Source organism: Eleutherodactylus coqui, chromosome 6 (genome assembly GCF_035609145.1).
Source record: "Eleutherodactylus coqui strain aEleCoq1 chromosome 6, aEleCoq1.hap1, whole genome shotgun sequence".
Taxonomy (NCBI): Eukaryota; Metazoa; Chordata; class Amphibia; order Anura; family Eleutherodactylidae; genus Eleutherodactylus; species Eleutherodactylus coqui.
Window position 1 is genome coordinate 116,818,079 of NC_089842.1, and position 22,613 is coordinate 116,840,691.

General features: G+C 41.1%; 1 protein-coding gene across 1 annotated transcript in view; it reads right to left on the reverse strand.

The window, feature by feature from the left end:
* The window catches only part of MASP2 (MBL associated serine protease 2), a 45,585-nt gene that overhangs the window by 2,850 nt on the left and 20,122 nt on the right, over positions 1 to 22,613 (reverse strand). Inside the window, exons 5-9 of the mRNA XM_066607439.1 lie at positions 17,447 to 17,640; positions 10,875 to 11,022; positions 7,253 to 7,371; positions 2,522 to 2,600; positions 307 to 441 (exon numbers count right to left, since the gene is read on the reverse strand). Of these exons, the coding sequence (XP_066463536.1) occupies positions 307 to 441; positions 2,522 to 2,600; positions 7,253 to 7,371; positions 10,875 to 11,022; positions 17,447 to 17,640 (675 nt within the window). The remainder of the gene's footprint in view (positions 1 to 306; positions 442 to 2,521; positions 2,601 to 7,252; positions 7,372 to 10,874; positions 11,023 to 17,446; positions 17,641 to 22,613) is intronic.

A 22,613-nucleotide genomic window follows, 5' to 3' on the forward strand; every position in this document is an offset into this window, starting at 1 on the left:
AGATCGTAGTATGTTCTATCTTAGTGCATATAATGCGCACATACATAGTGCATGGCGATTGGCAGCAAGTACGCATTGTCATTGCGTATTTGCTGCGTGCTTCCTCGCAGGCGACACTCAGCGAATTACACTGGCTTGTGTTTTACAGTAATGAGTCAGAATTGCAAGATTAAAGGAATTTGCCTGTGCTTAGATTTTATATCATTTTTGTAGACTGACCTCCTCTATATCTGATCTCTCACATTTTGGTTCCCTTTTTATATAGTACATTTACATACATATATGATAAAAATAAGACCGCCATACCTTGATCATCTTGCATTGTATAGAATGGCTCTGCACATTTGTACCGGACTTGTGCATTATATATAGTCGCTTCACTTTTAGTTTCAAATGTAAAATTTCCATTTTCAAGGCCGTCCGGTGTCCCGCAGTCTACAACTGAACATTGAATAATGGGTTACTGAAATGCATTGGCGAACTTGTGCTTTTATATTATAGCTACAGCATTTACCTACTAGATTCCGCACGGATTTGCTTTAAATGGTATTTTGTTTGCATGCAGACATCCGCACACATTGCTATCAATGTGATAGCATTGTGGCCAATCCGCTCGGAATTCGCGGTAAAAATGGAGCATGCCGCGTTTTTCTCCCGCGCGTGAAAAACGCAATTCTATTAAAATGTCATCCGCGGGTGCAAAAATCAACTTAATGGACCGCGGATGGCCAATGATTCCCTATGGGCAAAATCCGCTGCGGAATCCGCAATTCTATTTTGCTAGTGGACATGAGGCCTAAGCTTGTGGAGCAATGTGTGGGGTGAAGATGGAGCAGTACTGCATCAGGTATTGTCTCATCATCGCCAGGGATATGATCTTGTGGTGGACTTGGGATATTATCTTGCCAGATGATTCTGCAGAGTGGGGGGGGTTAACTAGAAGCAGGATCATATTGGAGGGCTGTTAGTAGCTTAGGCAGAGTAATCACTGCTGGGGAGCTGAAGGGGAGAAGTGCTGACGAAAGACTGGAATCAAGGTATTTGCTCCAGACTGCACATGTTCGGCCAGCGTTTGAGCATGGGAAGCCCTGCATACACGTTTAGCCTGCTTTGGAGGATCAATTGTAAACCTTAGCAGCGTCTGCACATGCTCACCCAGTTTACAAGCTAAGTAAAAAAGATGGTTTATAGCTGTAAATATAAGAATCTCTATGCATGCTTGACTGATGAGCACAAAACTACAGAAGGAAAGCTCCAGGGGCACTGAAAGGATAAATGGAAGTCTGGGAAGGGGGGGTTATTATGCTGATATCTCAAAAACAGTGCAACTTTGTAAATACAGTGTATAGGGCAAAATAAAAATTACTGCATGCTATCAGGTCAAATGGCAATTGAGCATTTCCTGTAGTATATATCTTGTATCTGACCTCTTTTTCTGTGAGTTATGTCAGTGTATAGGGTAAGATCATTATTTAGGGCTAATGCACGCGGCTGGATTTTTGCCACGTGTTACGCGGTGGAAATCCGCACCGTTACCCCGGAGCTATTAGGATCTATTGAACCTAATAGCTCAATGTCCACGCTGCAGAATTCCATTGTGGAATTCCGCAGCATGAAACAGACCGTGGCATGTTCTAATTGCCACGGAATACACAAGGCCGGCTTCCATTGTAGTCAATGGAAGCCGTCTGTCACGCTATACTTCGGCTGTAGCACAGCGGAAGTATTACGTGAAAACACATCCCTGCCACTTCTGGCCGCGTCATCATGCGCTGTACTATGCATACGCGCTGCCTTGAGGGACGGGAACAGTGTGGCAGATCCGAGAGGTGAGTATGAGGGTTTTGGGGGGCGCCGTGGCATGAGGCCTTAGGCCTCCTGCGGACGGGCGGAAATTCCGCGGCGGGATTCCTCGCAGAATTTCCGCCTGTACACGCCTGCATATGATTGCATTACAATACGCAATCCTATGCAGAGGGCCACAGTTTGTGCGCAAAATCACACGCAGAAAACAAACCGCGGCATGCTCTATTTCTGTGCCATCATTCCCCGGCCGCCAACTCTGCTCTGCGCATGCGCCGGCACATGAAAGAGACGGAGCTGGAGGAGCGGGTGAGTTCCGCGCTGCTCTCTGCAGGCGCTCGGGTCAGGTCTCGCAGCCGGATCCGACCCGGCCGTCTGCAGGCAGCCTTAGAGACGTGGCCTGAGCCACCAATGTGATCTTAGGCATACCCTTAACATGCATCATATTTTTGTATTCATAGCAGGGATTTGGTTTTGTAGAACTTCTGAACATCAAAGTACATTTTTGGACTAGTAAGAGTAAGTGGAACCAGAGGTAAAACGTGAAGCTTCTGGGCCCCAATGCAAAATCTGTACCAGGGCCCCCAACTAAAATGCTTTATCCATAGTACTAGGCTCCGTTTACGGAGAAGAGAGGCCTTATGGGTTTCCTGGGCCCAGTTCAACCACATCCTTTGCATCCCCTATAGTTACACCAATGAGTAGAACCAGAACGTACTGACGCATTTCGGAAGTGGTTTGTCCCACGACCCATCACGCTGGCATACTGCAGTGAATGAGGATAATATTTTTTCATTCTACAAAAGAAAGAAAAATGTTAATTTAAACTTTTCTACTATTTTGCCATAAATCCATGTTTTTATGATAAGTACCAGTGTTAACATAAGATTTGGAGCTCCTTTGTTATATAGAGCTTCTGACCCCTGAGAGATCTTAGATTAGAGGTGAACTCAGCCAATCACAGCCATCGCTTCCAGCACCTGGGGATTTTTCAATCCCCGGCCAGTAGATGAAGAAGAGAATCAGTGCTGGGACTTGGGAAGAAGCTGCAGCAGTGGCAGAGCGCGCTTCTAAGGTGATGTATGTTTTGTTTCTTCAGCTAGTGCTTAGATTATAGCTTTGACAGTAGGATTTCATACTGTCAAAGTTGCATCGCGTTTTTGTGTGATGTGATGCAACAGGGAGCAAGACTCCATAGGCAAACATGGGCTACAAAACCTTGCATGTCGCAGGCATATCGCCGGACCCGTGAGATTTTTGTGTCGGGTTGTTGCATGCTACAAAACATCGCATGTGTGAAGGAACCCATAGGAAAGCATGGGCTTTACATACATGCGATTTGTAGCAACGCGTAAAAATCACTCGACTTTGTCGCTTGCCTGAAGGAGGCCTTAAAGACACATCCACGCGTAGTGGAATTCACTGGTGAAAGGGTGCGCTAATAGCATGAAGTATTACAAGGTAAGGGGGTGCGCTGTGGCTGCTGCAATCAGCCAAGGACATGCAGCTGATTTTGAGTCAAAATCCACACCAATAGTATTTTGTCCGTTTCTTTTGTGAAAATGCTGCAAATTTTGCCCTGGGAATTTCTCTGTATCAAATTTGCAGCATTTCTGTTACATGTGAACCAACCCTAAGGACACATCAGACATGCTGGTAGTAATCTAACACTTATTGCCCCACTAGTGTTGTTCCTCAAGAAGAAAAACTTTATGCCTTTGTAATTATTATTATTTAAAGTCAATGGAAGAATCAGCACAACACACAAACGATAGAGCTACAAGTGCGTAACCTGTCACTGCGGTATAAATACTGCAGCAGCAAGCATTTTACTTGAACGCCCCCCCCCCCAGTAATAATGGCTGAGATATTCTGCGTGTCAGCACGAGCCCAGGGATATACTGACCTGTTATTACAACATATAACTCATGATTCTCATCTCTGTGGAGATGTTATCATACTGCTGACATCCCTCAGATGCGACTTCACTCGCCCGCCACTTCATCAGAGTTTATGAGTATAATATGATACAATATACATATGCAGCACAATAAGGAACATGGTAGAGTGAGTAAAGTTAATGAAATGAGATAATACGTTTTTCAGGGAAGTTGTTGTAGAACTTTCAGTGTATCTGTTGTTATAGTTTACTCTTTTTTTTCAGAAATCAGTAGTACATCCCGATCCCTGCCTGCAGGACCACTGCAAATGTTCAGAAACCTCCTCAACCAGCAAACTCTGGTGTTAAAAGGAGGCAGTGTGTCCATGAGACTGCATGCTGAGAGAGGGGATGAGAATCTACAGGGGCTCAGAGGACAAATCACATCTTTGTCACCAGGAGCGCGCTTGGGAAAAGCAAATCTACATGTACAGAAACCGGCAGAGGGAAGGAAAAACTAGCCATCTGCTGGTTAAAGGCCCATTTAGACAGAATGAAAATCGCTCAAAGCCATCTTTTGAGCAATTCTCATTGCGTCTAAATGCACTGACATCGTGCAGTTTTCGTACACGAGTCGTTCCTCGCTCCAAGCTTTCTTGAATTGAGCGATCAGCTGTTATCAGCGGACCTGGCTATTATAGCGTGATCTTTTTTACACGTGTTACATAACGCAATAAGTATACACAAGTGTGAGTGGAACAATGAAAAGCAATGTACTTTCATTGACGCAATTTCACACATAATATACAGCGATAATACTGACGTGTGAGCTCGGCCTAAGGCCTCGTTCACACAAGCGCTGTTTCGGCACATTAGAGGCGCGCAAAGAAAGCGCCTCTGTTAGAATCAATGCTTTCTATGGAACTGTTCAGATGAAGGAATTTTAGACACACTGAATACTCGCGCCTAACAAAGATAGGATATGTGACTGCAATGCTCGCATCTAAGGTCCGTGCTGCGTGAAAAGATAGGACCTGATCTATCTTTGGTGCGTGCTTTCCATAGACTTCTATGGGAGCTCCATAAAGCACACCTCCGATTGTGTGAACGGGCAATTTTTAAAGCTAATTAAAATAGCTAGAATCCCTCGTTCATGCGATCTTTAGTGCAGTGCAGCTGCGATCTTTTCGCAAGCCTATACTGCGCTAAAAGCACGCTTGTGTGAACGAGGCCTAAAGAGGGATTATGTTTTGAAGTATACATAATGTACAGCAGATAATCGTGTAAATGTAATCAAGGATAGTGTTTTAGTGGTCACTGCAAACGCATCATTAAATTATATTGTTTCCAGTTCTGGGAACCCCAAGAAAGACATGGACAAACTGGAGTAAGTTCAGAGAAGAGTTACCAAGATGGTGAGCAGTCTGCAAACCATGTCCTATGAGGAACGGTTAAAGGATCTGGGAATGTTTAGCCTGCAAAAAAGAAGGCTGACAGGAGACTTAATAGCGGTCTACAAATATCTGAAGGGCTGTCACAGTGCAGAGGGATCAGTCCTATTCTCATTTGTGCAAGGAAAGACTAGAAGCAATGGGATGAAACTAAAAGGGAGGAGACACAGATTAGATATTAGAAAAACCTTTATGACAGTGAGGGTGAACAATGAGTGGAACAGGTTACCACAGGAGGTGGTGAGTTCTCCTTCAATGGTAGTCTTCAAAGAGAAGCTGGACAAATATTTGTCTGGGATGATTTAGTGTATTCTGCACTGAGCAGGGAGTTGGACCCGATGACCCTGGAGGTCCCTTACAACGCTATGATTCTGTCTAATTACTGTTGTCATGTTACCAGTCCTGAAAAATACATTTTTCTGTAACTCTAGCATTATAGCAGTGATATTTTTATCCATAGGTCATTAGAGAAGTTACATACTTGTACATAGGGGATAGTATTATAATAGTTATATTCTTGCACATAATACTGCCCCTTATAGTCGGGATTTTGTTCTACATAGGAGCAGTATTATATGAGTTATATTCTTGTACATAGGGGGCAGTATTATAGTAGTTATATTCTTGTACATGGGGGCAGTATTATAGTAGTTATATTCTTGTACATAAGGGGCAGTATTAAAGTAGTTATATTCTTGTACATAGAGAGCAGTATTATAGTAGTTATATTTCTGTACATAAGGGGCAGTATTATAGTAGTTATATTCTTGTACATAGAGGACAGTATTATAGTAGTTATAGTCTACTTAATGGAGCAGTATAATAGTAATATTCTTGTACATAGGGGTACAGTATTATAGCAGTTATATGTTTGTACATAGGGGCAGTATTATAGTAGTGATATGCTTGTACATAGGGGACAGTATTATAGTATATTCTTGTACACAGGGGACAGTATTATAATACTTATATTCTTGTACATAGGGGCAGTATTATAGTAGTGATATGCTTGTACATAGGGGATAGTATTATAGTAGTTATATTTTTGTACATAGGGGCAGTATTATAGTAGTTATATTGTACATAGGGGACAGTATTATAGTAGTTATATTCTTGTACATAGGAGCAATATTATAACAGTTATATTCTTGTACATAGCAGTATTATAGTAGTTATATTTTTGTACATAGTGAGCAATATTATAGAAGTTATATTCTTGTACAAAGGGGGCAGTATTGTAGTAGTTATATTCTTATACATAGGAGGCAGTATTATAGTAGTTATATTCTTGTACATAGGGGCAGTAGTATAGTAGTTATATTCTTGTACATAGGTGGCAGTATTATAGAAGTTATATTCTTGTACATAGGGGGCAGTATTATAGTAGTTATATTCTTGTACATAGGGGGCAGTATTATAGTAGTTATATTCTTGAACATAGGGGACATTATTATAGTAGTTATATTCTTGTACATAGGAGCAGTATTATAGTAGTTATATTCTTGTACATAGGTGATAGTATTATAGTAGTTATATTCTTGTACATAGGTGATAGTATTATAGTAGTTATATTCTTGTACATACGGGACAGTATTATAGCAGTTATATTCTTGTACATAGGGGCAATATTATAGTAATTATATTCTTGTACATAGGGAGCAGTATTATAGCAGTTATATTCTTGTACACAGGAGGCAGTATTATAGTAATTATATTCCTGTACATCGGGAACAGCATTATAATAGTTATATTCTTGTACATAGGGGGCAGTATTATAGTTATTATATTCTTATACTTAGGGGCAGTATTATGGTAGTTATGTTCTTCTACATAGGAGGCAGTATTATAGTATTTATGTTCTTGTACATAGGGGGCAGTATTACAGTTATTATATTCTTATACATAAGAGACAGTATTATAGTAATATAATGCTTGTTTTAAATGCTTGACCAATGTGGTTGAATCTAGTAACAACCTGGAAAAGGTTGTAAACATGTATAAGCATTGACCAATAAGACTGCTTCATCCATTTTTATAAAAAATGATAAGAATACACGCTTGTTGTGCATATGGTAGGACAACCTATCCCCTGGTACTAAATCAATAAACACAGTCTTACCTGTTCTATTACATATCCTTTCTCACAGGAAAGTGAAAGGCGATCCTTCACCACATAGGTCTTCTTTTCAGGTGTAAAACGACCTCCAGGTGGCAGCAAAGGATCAGGACATGAAAGGCCTACGAAGTAAGAAAAAAAAGAGAAGCAAAAACTTTGACTTATTTTGCAGACCACATTAAGTATTTCCAGCTACAACGTGACAAGCACATCCGCCCAGGGACCAACAGTTTGTGGTGAGTAGATGCCTGATAACGGCATGACTTTATTGTGGTTTTTTTAACGCTCACAATCTTTTAGGCTGGACTTTTAATCTGAATATCTTAATGCCAATGTAATTACAGGATTAAAGTAAACCTTCCTTTTTGTATTTCATTTCTGACCTTGGAGAAGAACAAACCGGCAACTGAGCCAGATATTTATCAATTGTTGCAATTACAACACTTAGGGCTTGTTCACACAAGCATATTTACGCAGTGAGTAGAACCAATTCGTTCACATGTGCATATTTTTTCACGTAAAAGAAAAAACAAAACATCATGTCCTATTTTGGTGTGTACTATGTACCACAATAGGCCATTAAAGTGAATGGGCCAGCGCAAATTTGCAGTGAGTACGCAGGAAATCTGCATAGTCACTGTGTATTTAAACAACATATCAATGGGCCTTCCTGCATATTATTTTGGGCGCGTAAATACACAGCATATTTACATGACTGATAGCCGCATATGCCGGTGTGAACAAGCTCTGACAGTGGAGAGTCCGGCTGATCAAGCGAGTGACTAGTAATTTTTTTTTAATGTAGCTAGAGCTTATTTTCAGGGTAGGGCTTATATTTCAAGCCCCCCTTCCCCCTAACACAGCCTCAATATCGCTGCAATTTTCTCACGCCAATATCGCTGTCGCCCATGTAAAAGAGGCCTGAAAATTGACAGTCAAAGGCGAGTCCCTTGTATATAATTGAGGGACCCCTTCTGGTGTATTTAACCCCTACATCCAGATGTAATGCTTCCTTCCCTTCATATTAAGGAGAGAAAGGCAGTGTGACAATTGGACCTTTCTCTTATATTATGGGGTCTTTAGAAAGGTGAAGCATCGTGCTTTTCCATGCTTTCCATGACGTTCTTGTATGTCTCCCTGCAGCATTTTACACATGTTGCAGCCATACGCTCTGCTGGCAGAGACTGTGCATGGCACTGCTCATGCCCGCATCTCACATACAAACGAACAAGCACAGTGTGTTGTCTTATCTTTTTAATTCCTTGCTCTGTTTCAATGTATTGCGTATGGATAGTGTATCAAAAGGCTCTAGCTGCATATGTATGCAGAGAAAGAGCATTCTGCCATTTATTTCTCTTATGTATTGATATGCAATGTCCGAACGCCGGTGTGCATGGATCAGTGAAAGTCCAATGACTTTTATTGACTCCACTAGTAATTACTAGGAAATTATAGTACCAGTGTTTCTGGTGGCGCAATGCGCCACACAGCTGTGCTACATGGCACAGCCATTATGATTCTCAAACATCACACACACAGCTCTACTACATCCATCCTGATTCCCAAACATTACACACACAGCACATGATACACACAGCTCTACTACATGGTACATCCATTGTGATCCCCACACATCACACACACAGCTCTACTACATCCATCCTGACCCCACACATTACACACACAGCACATTACACACGCAGCTCTACTATATCCATCATGATTTACACACATGACACACACAGCTCTACTACATCCACATCCATCCTGATTTCCACAAATCACCAGATTCCTGGATACAGTGATCAGCCCCATGACATGTGATTCCTGACTCCACCCACACAGATGATCACCTGACGGTGAGGTCATCAAAGGTCCTGGGGGCTGCTGTCAGCTTATCCAGTATACAGTACTTTCTACCAAATTCTAGAATGGCTCCTCCCACAACAGTGACATCACCGCAGGTCCTTCAGCCCACAGGATCTCTGTGGTGGCGGTAGGTCAGTGTCTCCTGTCAGAATCACTGAGTTGTGTCTGAGATAACAACGGCTTAGTTGTATTCTCATTTTGTTTTTTTTGTCCTCCCCTTCTTAAGAGCCCTAACTGTGTTGTTTTTCTGTCGGTCAGGCTCTGTGTTTTAAATATGTTGTAGGACCTTTGATGACGTCACCAGAGGCGGAGCGATGACATCACCAGGGTGGAGCATCAGAAGCACTCACATACCTACTAACTGGTCGTTAGTAGTTTGATTCACCGCACATCATGTGTCTGTGCAACGCACGTGTGATATGTGGTGAAAACACAGTCATGGGCATGAGCCCAGAATGTCGCTTTAACTAAGGTTATGTAAATAATTTTATTAGCCTATACTATGTGACCTTGCACCTTTAGGCTGGTCTCACAGGACCAGATAGGAATTGCGGATTCCGCAGCCATTTGATGCACGGTAATACACACATCAATCAAATGCATTTGATTACACAAATCCGCTCACATTAGCGGTTAGGAATTGCATCATCCGCTCACAGAAAATAAAATGCATGCTCTATTTTCTTATGGATATCCGCAACATTGTTCTCTGTGGTCACAATTATATTGAGTATGGGCTATGGGTATCCACGTCATCACTAAGCAACAGCACGAGAAATATAAGCAAACGAAAAAAGTGTAGTGCGAATGACAGCCTGCGTGAGTACGTTACACGGCCATACGCAGGGCCACGGCCGGGCTCACAGCTGTAATCCACTGCATCCGGCCATGTGAGCCACACCTTACTAAGTGTTGTCCTAAATTAAAATAAGAGAGTGCAAGATTTTGAACTCCTCTCCAGATGCAGCATAGAAAAAAACTGTGGCTGCTCTACGGTATTTTGAATGTCCCCATGGCTTATAAAGTGCATCCTAGGTGCGCCCCATGTTATATGTATACATACAGGAAGTGAGATCCACCTACTAGCGAAATTCAAGTCATGTCAGTGATCTGTACGGTGCAAGCTTTATTTTGCTGGTAGTGCCAGTGATGGAGAAATTCTATTTTGCCCTGCAGATTTTTCCAATTTGTTTCAAATTCTCTATGGAGTAAGAATAAATCACTCTCTTTTAACCCTTTTTAATCCAATTTCCCTGCCACCAACACACTCCCACGCTCTTATTTATTTTTGGGTGGAAAAGTACATTAGGGATTTCTTGGAATTACGCAGCAGAAACACATAAAAATGAATTGTCAGGATGATTTTATTAGCATTTTTTTTATTAAACCAGAGTTATGAGTGTTTCACATCAGGAAGATCATTAGTAATAATCCTGTAAATGTATGTATATAGATATTACGTACATTTATATAAGACTCTATTAATTTCTAATTTCTCTAATGATAGATATCCCTGTAATGTAGTGCCATACAGAGGCATCCCACAACTGAATGAAGCGCTGTGTTGCATATTGTAGCATACATATGCAGTACAGCTTCCAATTTAGGAGCTCTGTCCTGCATACTGTTAGAAGCATGTGTCGGACCTTGCCCGACATCAGAGCTGTGCAGGGAAATTTTAATGTCTTACCAGGGCTGACACTGGATTGGAAAGGGTTAAAGACTATAAAGAGTGAATGCAAGATATTACTCTGACCTTTGGTTGTATATTGTATTTGCCATCCTGTGTGATGCCCAGATCCATCTGTGGTAAATACAATGTCCACCTTATTGCTCCTCGTGTCAATTTCTGGAGGTAAAGTCTCACCACAGAGTGGAGGGAAGTCTTTCCCAGCAGCCATGATCTGAAATGGAAAAAAAAATCATCTTTACATTGGTCCTTTTATGCTGCCCAAATGTGCTTTTATACCTAACAAACCAGAATCAGATCTCTTAGGTATTGGTCGCTCATAGAGGGTCTTAAACAGCCTTAAGGCCCATTTAGACACAACGATTAGCGCTCAAAAGCCATCTTTTGAGCGATATTCATTGCTTGTAAATGTGCCCATCTTTTACTCTTCTGTCGAACAATGAATTTCAGTTTTGCATGAAATCCATCTTTGGCAGAACAGCTGATAAGCAGGACCGCACACTGTGTTCTGCCCGGGGAGAGCTGGTAACAGCTAATTACATTGTCTCGGCAGTACAAAGGGAATGTATTCAGGGAACACATTCCCTGAATACAACTTCCAGCGGTTCACACGCTACTAATTTGTACTAATGAACATTAGTACCAAGTAGTAGTTTATGCAAAATGATCGCTCAAAAGCCATATTTTGAGCGATCATCTTTGTGGTGTAAATGCACCTTTAGCCTCACCGAGTACTTTGCTTATGCACGTTTTTTTTATATTCTCAAGTGTCAATGTCTTTGGACCCCAATTGTTTTTGTTGTTATTTCAGCACCCTAGGTCTTGTTTCTACTACAGGGAATAATCAAGGACCTTTAAAGGAGATTCTACAAGTCTGACTCATTGGTCATAGAAATGTCTATAGTTTTGATCAGAATCTCGGCCAAAGGTTGCCACCAGGTGGATATAAGGAACCAACTGGACCAATTCTTTCCTTTCTAATCCTTTTTAGAGTCACACAAGGGATGAGCCATGCCACTGGTGTCTTGCATTTCCTTGTAGCCTTCTTCTCTGTGTATACAATTCTACATGTTCAGCTTTGAATATTCGGAATCTGGTATCTGGCTGTCACATACATTTCCCATAAATAGATATAACAGAGCTGACTGGCTGAAATCTCGTTAGGAGCTAACTGTGGCTATATTGGTTGTAATTTCAGAGTGAAAATATAATGCCATCGTTACACTTCAGAAAAGGGTTCAAACCAGACATTTTTTTATTGCTCCAGGAATTATATATGGCAACTAATATGGTTGGTACAACAGGGTTCCTATGGCAGCAATGGCAGCCAGCTATCCCCAAAACAGATTAGATGAAGAGTTTTTACAGAAAAGGACGACTCAAAAACTTGCTTTTAGTGGAGATTTTATTTAATTTTTTACTTTAGGGGAATAATACTCCTCAGATGTGATCAGTGTCAGTTGTTTAGCCATCTTGTCACAACAACACAGCATGCGGTCTTTTATATGTAGGCTCATGATTGTGAAGGGTTTACAGGTCAGATTGTGCCTTCTAAGTAGTGGGAGGAGGAACATGGAATTCTGGCAGCTTGTGGACAGATTCTGTCAGGTCTAAAATGAAGATTAAACAGAGCGCAAAACTGGAAAATTACAAGAGTCCCCGAGGACACTATATCAAATAGCAAAAGTGTTGTATTTATCAAATAGATTTTTCTGTGCTTCTAAAGCTGAGGCCATTTTATCAGCGTCCATAGATCACGTTTCAAGCATTTAAAGACGCAGCCAAGATAAATCTTCGACTTCACTGGCTTTCTCATTTAAGTTGAGGATCAACAGAAGCAGAAGCTAAGAAAACAGACTTGTGCCGTATGCTGGATTGTGCAGCTCCTGCCCAGATAACATCGCAAGAAACCCAATGCACATTCCTATTGTAATTCCCAATAAACTAGGCACTGAAACTATACAGCTGTGGATCACATTTGGGCCAAGAGTACAAGCGTGGGGCTATGGCATGAGCTTCATATAGAAAGGTATTGAATCGAAAGCTGCCCATACATTCTAAATATGTAGTTGACGGCTGAACGCTACCTTATGTTTTCATTTGGGAGATGGGAATAAAGAGCTGCAATTCCCATTCCTAAGTAGGGTAGTAGAGAGGAAGCCCGGAACTACAGGCCTGTTAGTTTGACATCTGTAGTGGTTAAACTAATGGATATTTTAACCACCTGCAAAATCAACAACCTGTTGGACGGCTTAACTGAGGGCAGATCATGTCATACTAATCTCACTGATTTATTTGACTATGTCACAAAAGTAGTGAATGAAGGTGATGTTGTAGATATCGCCTATCTGGATTTCAGTAAAGCCTTTGATGCAGTCCCACAAAAAGACCGCATAGATAAGTTATTGAAAATTGGAGTTAAAGGGGTTATGCCAAAATCTAATATTTTTTTCAAAAGCTCTGTGTCCAAATAACCGATGTGAAGTAACCCAAACATGCCTTCAAACACTAGGTGCTTTCTAGGGACTCTTTCCAGTTCCTGGTCCTCCCTATAACTGTATGTGTTTTCTCAGTGACAAGTGGGCGGTCCTTCAGTGCTACCCATGGGACCGCTGGTTTCTATATTTCCACCAGCATGTCACAGCTCCCAGCACTCTCCTGTCTGCTGCTGACATCCATAATACATGGGTCAGATTTATGAAACCATCTACAAGAAAAACTGTCATTGTTGCCATAGCAACCAATCACAGAGCAGCTCTCATTTCATATTCACTTCCTGAAGAAGCTGCACGGAAATTGGTTGTTAAGGGAGTTCTTTGAGGCTACACTCACATGAAGTGGATTTTGGAACGCAGACACATTAAAATCTGCCCCATGTGGTGCTGATTTTGCTACAGATCTGCATCAGATTTCATCCTTTTAATTGAAAGGGTAAAATCTGCTGCAGACAGAGTCAAAAAAGCGTGTCAAAATCTGCGCCAATGGCTTTGGTGTGGGGTTTGCTGTGCAATTTGTAGCAAATTTTGCTGTGGATTATCCACTATGGTAAATCCATACCAATTCCGTACAGCGTTTAGCACAGAGTTTCAAATGCTGCGCTGAACGCTATGAAGAGCGGGCTGCTCACACGACCCACTTTTTACTGCAATTAGCGTAGTGTTTGAAACTCCATGTTATTTCTGCCTTTCACTTAGCAGACACCATGTACCTATTTTGGGTATGTGTTAGTTTTTAACCTCATTTTTATGTATTTTTTAGACTACTGAATTGATTTTTAATTTTTTTGTGACAAAAATTATTTCTATACTATTTTTATTCAAACGATGTTCTTTTTTAACATAGTTACGGATGACGTGTAGGAAAATAAGGACTTCGAATACGTATCATTTTTATTTAAATTCGATAAGGGCTAAAGTTCTTTCTGCTGCTGTGGACCCTGCTTATTCCACTTTTAGTCTGCTACTTGCAATCATTTCCTACCTGGTATAATAATGTGGTATATTAGTGTGCCTCTCACAGGATCAGTGCAGTTGTTCCTTGAAATACTCTGTTCTGCTAGTAACCCACCTTCTTCTACTGTCTCTTGATTATTGTATTGCTTGCATTGCCTCTTAAAAAAGTTTCTCTAAAGGACTTTTCAGATTGAAGCTGTTCTTCATGCTTCTGTCTTCTCGGACTCCTGGCAAACAGCTGATTTTGCTGCAGGGTATTGCCATCAGCTAGGCTTTTCATTCAAGTGAATGACGAATCATGTAATGCATAGGTTGCTTGAGTCTGCCAGATGAGAGCTGATGTTTGTCCTTGTGGGACATACAGTCTTGATTACTGTGACTTGAAGGTGTTTTCCCTCAACTTAAAATTGCTTCACAACTATTCTGCCCTTCCTGATTGCTCCTGACCAGGAGCCAGTGATTGGCTGAAGCAGTCACACGTCCTGGTCAGCAGCATCCAGAAAGGACACAGTGGTTGTGAAGCAATTTTAAGTCATGGGAAACCCCTTTAATGACATGCGAGAGGTCACTGCCCTCCCACAAGATAAACACACTCTTCCTCTGCCATCATTTTCATAATCCAACTGGCTAAAGACTTTCTCTCCTCTGCCCATTTCAAAGTGACAAACAAAAAGGACATAAACAGTGAAAAGGTGCATAGATCCTCCTGAAAGGCAAATTCTAGACTAGGATAGTCAAAGCAAGAAGCAGTCCAACTAATACAGCCACAAAAATAAAAATCTCATTTTCACTTGTCTACCCAAGAGCCTGAGTGGCAGCCAGCAGACCTTCTTTTTAGACTATTTATTCAGGATCAGTCTCACTGGTGAACCTGCTAAACTACTTCAATTACAGGCCCATTGTGGCACTCATACAGACTAAAACTAGGACATACTTATGCTGTGGAAAAAAAGCTGGAAGGTGCACAAACTAGAGGCCTTATCAAAAACCTCTATTGCTGTTTAGAATTATCTTTGTATGGAGAATTTTCAAATGTAAAATGGATATTTGCAGATTTCTGTGTACTTTGGAGCCTTTGGTTTATTTTCTACCCAGTGGAATTTTTCAACAGACTGTGCAGTCTGAAAGGCAATGCTTCATCTGCAGGGATAAGAACAATGGCGGGCTGTCCTTGTAAGGGGCCATAACAGGTGTTGCTTATGATCTCGCTAATACAGTAAGGGGCCTTTAACACAGAAAGATAATTGTTTAGGCAATCATTGGATCCTGCCTCATTCACACGAGTGTGATTTTAGCGCATTATAGTCGCGTGAAAAGATCGCATCTAATAGAACCAGTGGTTTCCTATAGAACTGTTCAGATGATGGTATTTCAGACGCGCAAAAAACTTGCATCTAACAAAGATAGAACATGTGACTGCTAAGCTCGCATCGAAGGTCCATGGTGCGAAAAAAGATAGGACCTGACCTATGTTTGGTGCAAGCTGCGTGAGAGTTATCAAGATGGTGAGCGGTCTGCAAATCATGTCCTATGAAGAACGGTTAAAGGATCTAGGAATATTTAGCTTGCAAAAAAGAAGGCTGAGAGGAGACTTAATAGCTGTCTACAAATATCTGAAGGGCTGTTACACTGCAGCGTGATCAGCCCTATTCTCATTTGTACAAGGAAAGACTAGAAGCAATAGGATGAAACTGAAAGGGAGGAGACACAAATTAGATATTAGAAAAAACTTTCTGACAGTGAGGGTGATCAATGAGTGGAACAGGTTACCACGGGAGGTGGCAAGTTCTCCTTCAATGGAAATGTTCAAACAAAGGCTCTACAAATATCTGTCTGAGATGATTTAGTAATTCCTGCACTGAGCAGGATCCGATGACCCAACTCTACCATTCTATGAGTTTCCATAGACCCCCAATCATCTGAACTGGCAATGTCACTGCTAAGTAAGCTCGAAACTTAATAGCTGGAAATCACCTGTTCACGCTATTTTTAGTACAGTATAGCCACGATCTTTTCACGCGCCTCTGATGCACTAAAACCACGCTTGTGTGAACGAGGCCTTATGCAGACATGAAAACCTGGGGATAACTGCCTGTTTACTCTAAATAGAGGCGGGCAGCTAGAAGAGTCCTCTGGCACACTCCATCTCTGTTCAGTGAGCGTTTATCACTCCTGCATGAAAGCACAGGAGCAATTATTGTTGGAATGACTGTTGGGGGCTTTAAGCATCCAATAGTCGTCACATGTAATAGGATCCTAAGACTGGCCATACCAACTAGATAGCCATTGAGAAAATGATAGTTCAATCAACAGCCATCTCACCTGATTCCCCCCCCCCCCCCCCCTTTACACATGCACCTTCCACTTGAACTAACATGCACATGTTCCAAATGCTAAGAGGGGATGTAGCTGCTGACATCTCGCAGTGATTTGTTCCCTGAGAACAAAAGGAGCACACATTTAATATCTAACTGTGCAATCCTTAGCTCCCCATCATCTGCCTTTTGGTAGGTAGTTGGGAAGCCTCCATACACATTACATGGTCAGCTGGTCCCACCAAAATCATCGATGTGGCTGATACACATTTAATTGATATGACCACCTTAAGACTAACCATACACTTTAGATAATGTTTGGCTGACAGCTATTCCTCTTGCCACCCACCTCACCTCTCCCACAAACATGCATGTTTTGCTTGGCATTAGAAAAGTCTTGATTGCTATCAGTTCCGACCCTTCTATTAATACACACATTTGGCTTTAATGAACATGTATGTTATTCTACGAGACGGGAAGAGAAATAATTGCCAAGCATCTCTGACATCACTTTATCTCTTGGGAAAACCTACAGTCTGGTGCTTAAAAATCCAACCTTCATGTTAAGAAAACTAATAAAATACTTGTTGATAAAAACAAAAAAATCCAACCTTAATAGTTTTTTGCCCTGACTTTTGCCTGGCTATTTTGCAGTTCTCATAGAACTCAAATTTCAATGGTGGATCTCATCTATGATGGCCTCCTAACTTATTGGGTTTTTAAGTTGTTCCAAAAAACTACAGTTCAGTGGCAGATCTCCTTCATCTGTATTGGATGAGTCAATGATCAAGCATCAAAATCTGATCCCCACAAAATTGATGCCACCATGATTGTGCTCCTTCTATAGCTTATGACATAAACTGTCTCTTACCTGTAGTCGGTCATAAGGACATACAACATCTGGATGTGATTCTATATTAAAGTGTAGAAACCTCAGGAGGATAGAGTATCCCTCTTCAACCTGAATACGATATCTGCAGTTGGTCAGTTTAGGGTAGATCTTGGGAAAGTCTGGGCTTACAATCTCACCTGAACTTGTGGTATAGGTCACATCATCACACTGAACTGAAAGAGAGATATACTTTGTTAATGCTGATTTGCTCAAGTTTTACATCTTACATCAACAATCAAGCTTAAATGCCCATTTACATGCAATGATTATTGCTCAAAATTTGTTAAAACTATGGCAAATAGCAACAATCGTTGCATGTAAACACTGCCATCGTTCACTTTTCGTCTGAACGATGATTTTAAGGTGAGCTTAAAATCCATCATTCAGCCGGAGAGAGATAACAGGGACCGCATGCTGTGTTCTCTATGGGAGTCAAAGATTACATTGTATTCTGCTGACAGCTCGTGCGAGAACAATGGAGCTTTGTGCAGAGTTCAGACTACATGCTGTACTCTGCAAACAGCTTCCAGAGGCCCTTTAACACGCAAATTAACTCGATAAAGTGCTAATGGATATTAGTGTCCATTAACACTTTATGCAAAACAATCCCTAAAACTGTCAATCTTTCAATCGTTTGAAAGATTGTCTTTGTGTGTAAATGGGCCTTTAGTGAGAACGATAATTTAATCATAGAAGTTAAGGTCTATTTAGACAGGTCGAATGTTGGGCACAGAGAGCAGGGAGGCTGCAGGAGATTTCACTTCTTGCACTCCCTCGCCCCTCTCCATTCACTTAACATAGCGTCTGTTTAATACTGAACGGCTGCTATTTACACTGAACGATCAACGTTCAGCTCATCGCCCATCATTTATGCAGCATGGACGATGAGCTGATCGATCATCGTTCAGTATAAATAGCAGCCGGTCAGTACTGAACGGCTGCTTTGTTAGGTGAATGGAGAGGGGGGAGCGTGAGGAGTGAAATCTCCTGCAGCCGCCCCGCTGTGAGCCAGCGATACTAGCTCCCGTGCAGCAACACAAGAGCAAGTATGTGCAGGGACGAGTGTCAGGCATCGTTTGCCCGACATTTGTCCAGTCTAAATGGGCCTTTAGAATACTACCCAATATGTTATCACTAGAGAGGTTTTTACATAAACATGGTCAATCAGTTATCGCTGTTTGCATGTTTATTTCTAAGAGTATGGAAAGCACGATCTTCGCTAGCTGTATAGGCGCACACTTATCTTGGTGGAAACATTAGTGATTTGGCAAAAGCAATTTAACCTACAAATTTGACTTCAAAATTCGGGCTCTTTAAAGGGACCGATAAATTTGAATGTCAACTGGTTAGGCCATGTGACTAATATGATTACCTCATTCGAACTGTAGTTTTGTTTGCCTTACAAGTACCTCTATGTATGATCCAAATAAGCTATCATAGCTTTTATTCTGTTTTGTGGACATTGAGTCTCACAGCCTCTTACGTATTGTAGTTGACTTTTTCGGCAATAATGAACTGGATGTTTACAATAACTTTTTTTTATTAATTTTCAGGTTATTTTATTTATATATTTTAGCAATGTTACATAATGCAGAACTCTAGGTATTCTTGAGTCTTAATTGATGGGCGTAACCTTCTTTCGTACTATTCTTTTCGCAACTAAAACAAATGCTACTGAGCTGTTAGGTCACTGGGTGAGCAGGGTAGTACACGATTCTCGGAAATCTAGAATGGGGAGGGGTCTGTGAGGCTCCACGTCCATAATTAAAGGTTAAATAAAAATGGCAAAACTAAGGATCACAGGCTCAGGTTTCAAGATGGTGGACAAGCACATGTCATCCTCGCAGGCAAAGGTTCAAAAATAGAGTTACAACCTTAAGGACATGAATAGGCAATCATAAGTACAAATACTGAGATCAGGGTGGCACCTAATACTCAGGCACCTGTTGATTTGATGTTCAAAAAGAGGGTTTTATAGACGTTCTTATCGAATCATGTGACTTGAGATGAAAGTCTTCGAAATTAAAGGTAGTACTACACGTTGAACACTGGAGTGAGCTTTGGCATGTAGCACTGCATGCCGGCCATTAGAATTATGCCCTGATGTGTAATGCTACATGTCAACCCCTTGTATACTTGCTGTATAGTACTGCATGCTGAGTACTAGAGGGAGCTCCAGTGTGAAGTGTTGCGTGGATAACATTAGATAGAGTTCCAGCATTGGAGACAGTTGAAAGATGATGCCAAAGAGAGGAGTGACTTCCCGGGTGCAAGAACTGTTGAACATTGTAAATAGGGGCTTAGTGCCATTTTGTTACACCAAGGAAAAGAAAAGTGGGTTGTTGCCAAATTTTTTAAGAGTTTTTAGTTGTTTTTTTCTCTATCTTCACTTGATATTGATGCTTATCTACATAACGCTTTTGATTCCCTGAGGTCTACAAAGAAGTTCCTCTCAAGGTTATAGTTAAAGCTGACTATACACTTTAGCAGACTGTCAGCCAACAGCTATTCCTCTGAATTCCTCCATACATATGTGCGTTTGTTGCATATGTTTTCAGTGGGGCTATAGAAAGAAGCAGTGACATATCTGCTGTGGGAACAAAACATTCCTGATCCTCCCCAGACATCTGTCAAGCCAGCATAGAGGACAAACGTGACTGCAATCAAGGTGCAAATATAAAAAGTCTTTATTCCTCCAAGAACATAGCAGCAATAACCACAAGGTCTTTGTCAAGCATACAAATGCATAAACGTGTCTCATACATATGTATATAAAGTTATGTATAGAAAGTAATAATCATGCAATCCACTTGTAATAGAAAACCAAATAAACTCACATCAGCTTTGGTCAGCCTTCACTAGAGCGTGTATATCCAACATGATGCCATCCACACCATTTGGCATTATAGCACTATTACCGTACAGTCACAGGAAATAATCTTCAAATCACGCAAGATTACGCTCGCCTGGGTGTTACAACCTCACGTCAAAACATCACTTCCCAAATTTCCATTCAACACGTCACCCATGCATGAGAACACAAATAAAACTCGCTTGAGGACAATATAGAGAGGCCACCACATACATCATGATGAATCTCTATCCCCAATGACACACACATGTGCACAACACCGCCAATATGTAACAGCAAGCTGACAGCCCATATGGCCATATAATCCTTCACAATCACGTGGAATTAATTGGCAGAATTTGAAATTCCCTTGATGATGTGATATAGACATGGTGTAAATTTGTAGTCTTTAATCACTACACAGGATGGTTGATATACAGAAACAAACCTTTTTATTCCCTCCTAACATAGGCGATTTCCCTTACCTCAATTGCTCTTGCTGCAACAATTTGTTGAGGGGTCATAAACTTGCTCTCCTCTTTATGGGCAAATCTTTTTACATAAAAAATAGATATACCTGTACTTAATCTTAAGTAAGATATGTGATTTCATGCCTTTGTGGTTTGATTTACATTGATGAAACAACGATGGAGGTTCGCTCTCGTATTGTCAAACACAAGTGTACAATTTGTATTGAGGCCACTGACCTACCAGTTCCGAGACATTTCCTGGATCTAGGACATTACATTCTGTAAACAAATTATGTTTCAGGGTCATTGACTGTGTACCAAGCTCTATTAGGCGAGGTGATCGTATTGGATTGCTTACCACCTTATGACTGCCCATACATCTTTTGACGGTGGCCGTTAATGGGCTTTATTCTGCAGTGCCATCTTTTGACGACTGCTACATGTAAAAGGCTGACATAGAGAGGGGGCATCCTGTGTGACCCATCGCATCCTCGCGATGTGATCGCCAAGTCCCAATGGTTTGCTATGGCACCCAAAAGCATGGATATAGCCTCTGGTTCTGCCAGCTACAGTGGCCTATGAGGCCCAGCCTCTGCATGAGTTTCATAGGCTTTCTAGTGCACTATTGTACTGATGTATAGTAGTGTATTAGGATAGATAAAGGATGGTAATAATCAAGTCCCCTAGTGGGACAAAAATAAAAAGCTAAAAAAGTATTTAAAAACATCAAAACCCCACCTTTCCCCTTTTACTATGTAAAAAAAAAATATCCCACTTGGTATCCTTACGTTCACATGACCCAGAGAAAAAAGTTAGTAAATTATTTAACCCGCACAGTGCATGTAAGGAAAAAAATACAAAGACCACGCCGAAAATAGTTAATTTTGCCTATGTCGCCTTACAAAAAATGGAATAGACAGTGATTAAAACATTGTACTATTAAAAATTAAAACTCATTCCGCAAAAAAAAAACCCCTTTCACAGCACCGTTGTAATGGATTGATAAAAAAGGAAAAATATTAGGGGTCTTTGAATTCAGCAATAAAAAAACTACATTTAAAAAAAAAAGTGTGAAAAAGTTCCAAAATTTGGTATTGGTGTAATTGTAATTGTCTGCAGAATTAATTTAACATAATATTTATACTGCAGAATGAACGCCAATCAAAATAAAACATGCCAGAATCGCAGATTTTGTTAATCTTGCGTCTAGAAAAAATGGAATAAGAAGCAATCAAAATGTTATATGTTCCCAAAAATTAGATAAATGAAGACTAGATTTCATCCTGCAAAAAACAAGCCTTCATAAAGCTCAGTCGATGGAAAAATAAACATGCTATGGCTCTTAGGCCTTAGTCACACAGGCGTTTTTTCCCGCGATTTGCGGATCGCATGACGGATGCACATCTGCAAATCGCGTGACCAGGGCTGAAAAATCGCCCGAAAAAACTGCTCCTAGCCGCGTTTCAATAGAAACGGGCCGGAGCTGTCCAGCGCATTGAATTCAATGGAGCCGGCAATACAGCCGGCTCCATTGAAAGCAATGGGCTGCGGGCGATCTCACAATGAATTTTCAGGAAGGGCTTAAAAATATAAGCCCTTCCCGAAAATTCATCCAGAAATGTGTAAAAACAAAAAATATATATATATACTCACCTGGTCCCGGCAGACGGAGTTCAGCGTGGCCAGCCGGCAGTTCTCCTGAACTGCTCTGAGTAGTATTCAGCAGCCGGGGATTTAAAATCCCCGCCTGCTGAATGAGCTGCCTCTGATTGGTCACAGCCTCACCAATCAGCGGCAGCTCTCACTTACCCATTCATGAATGGGT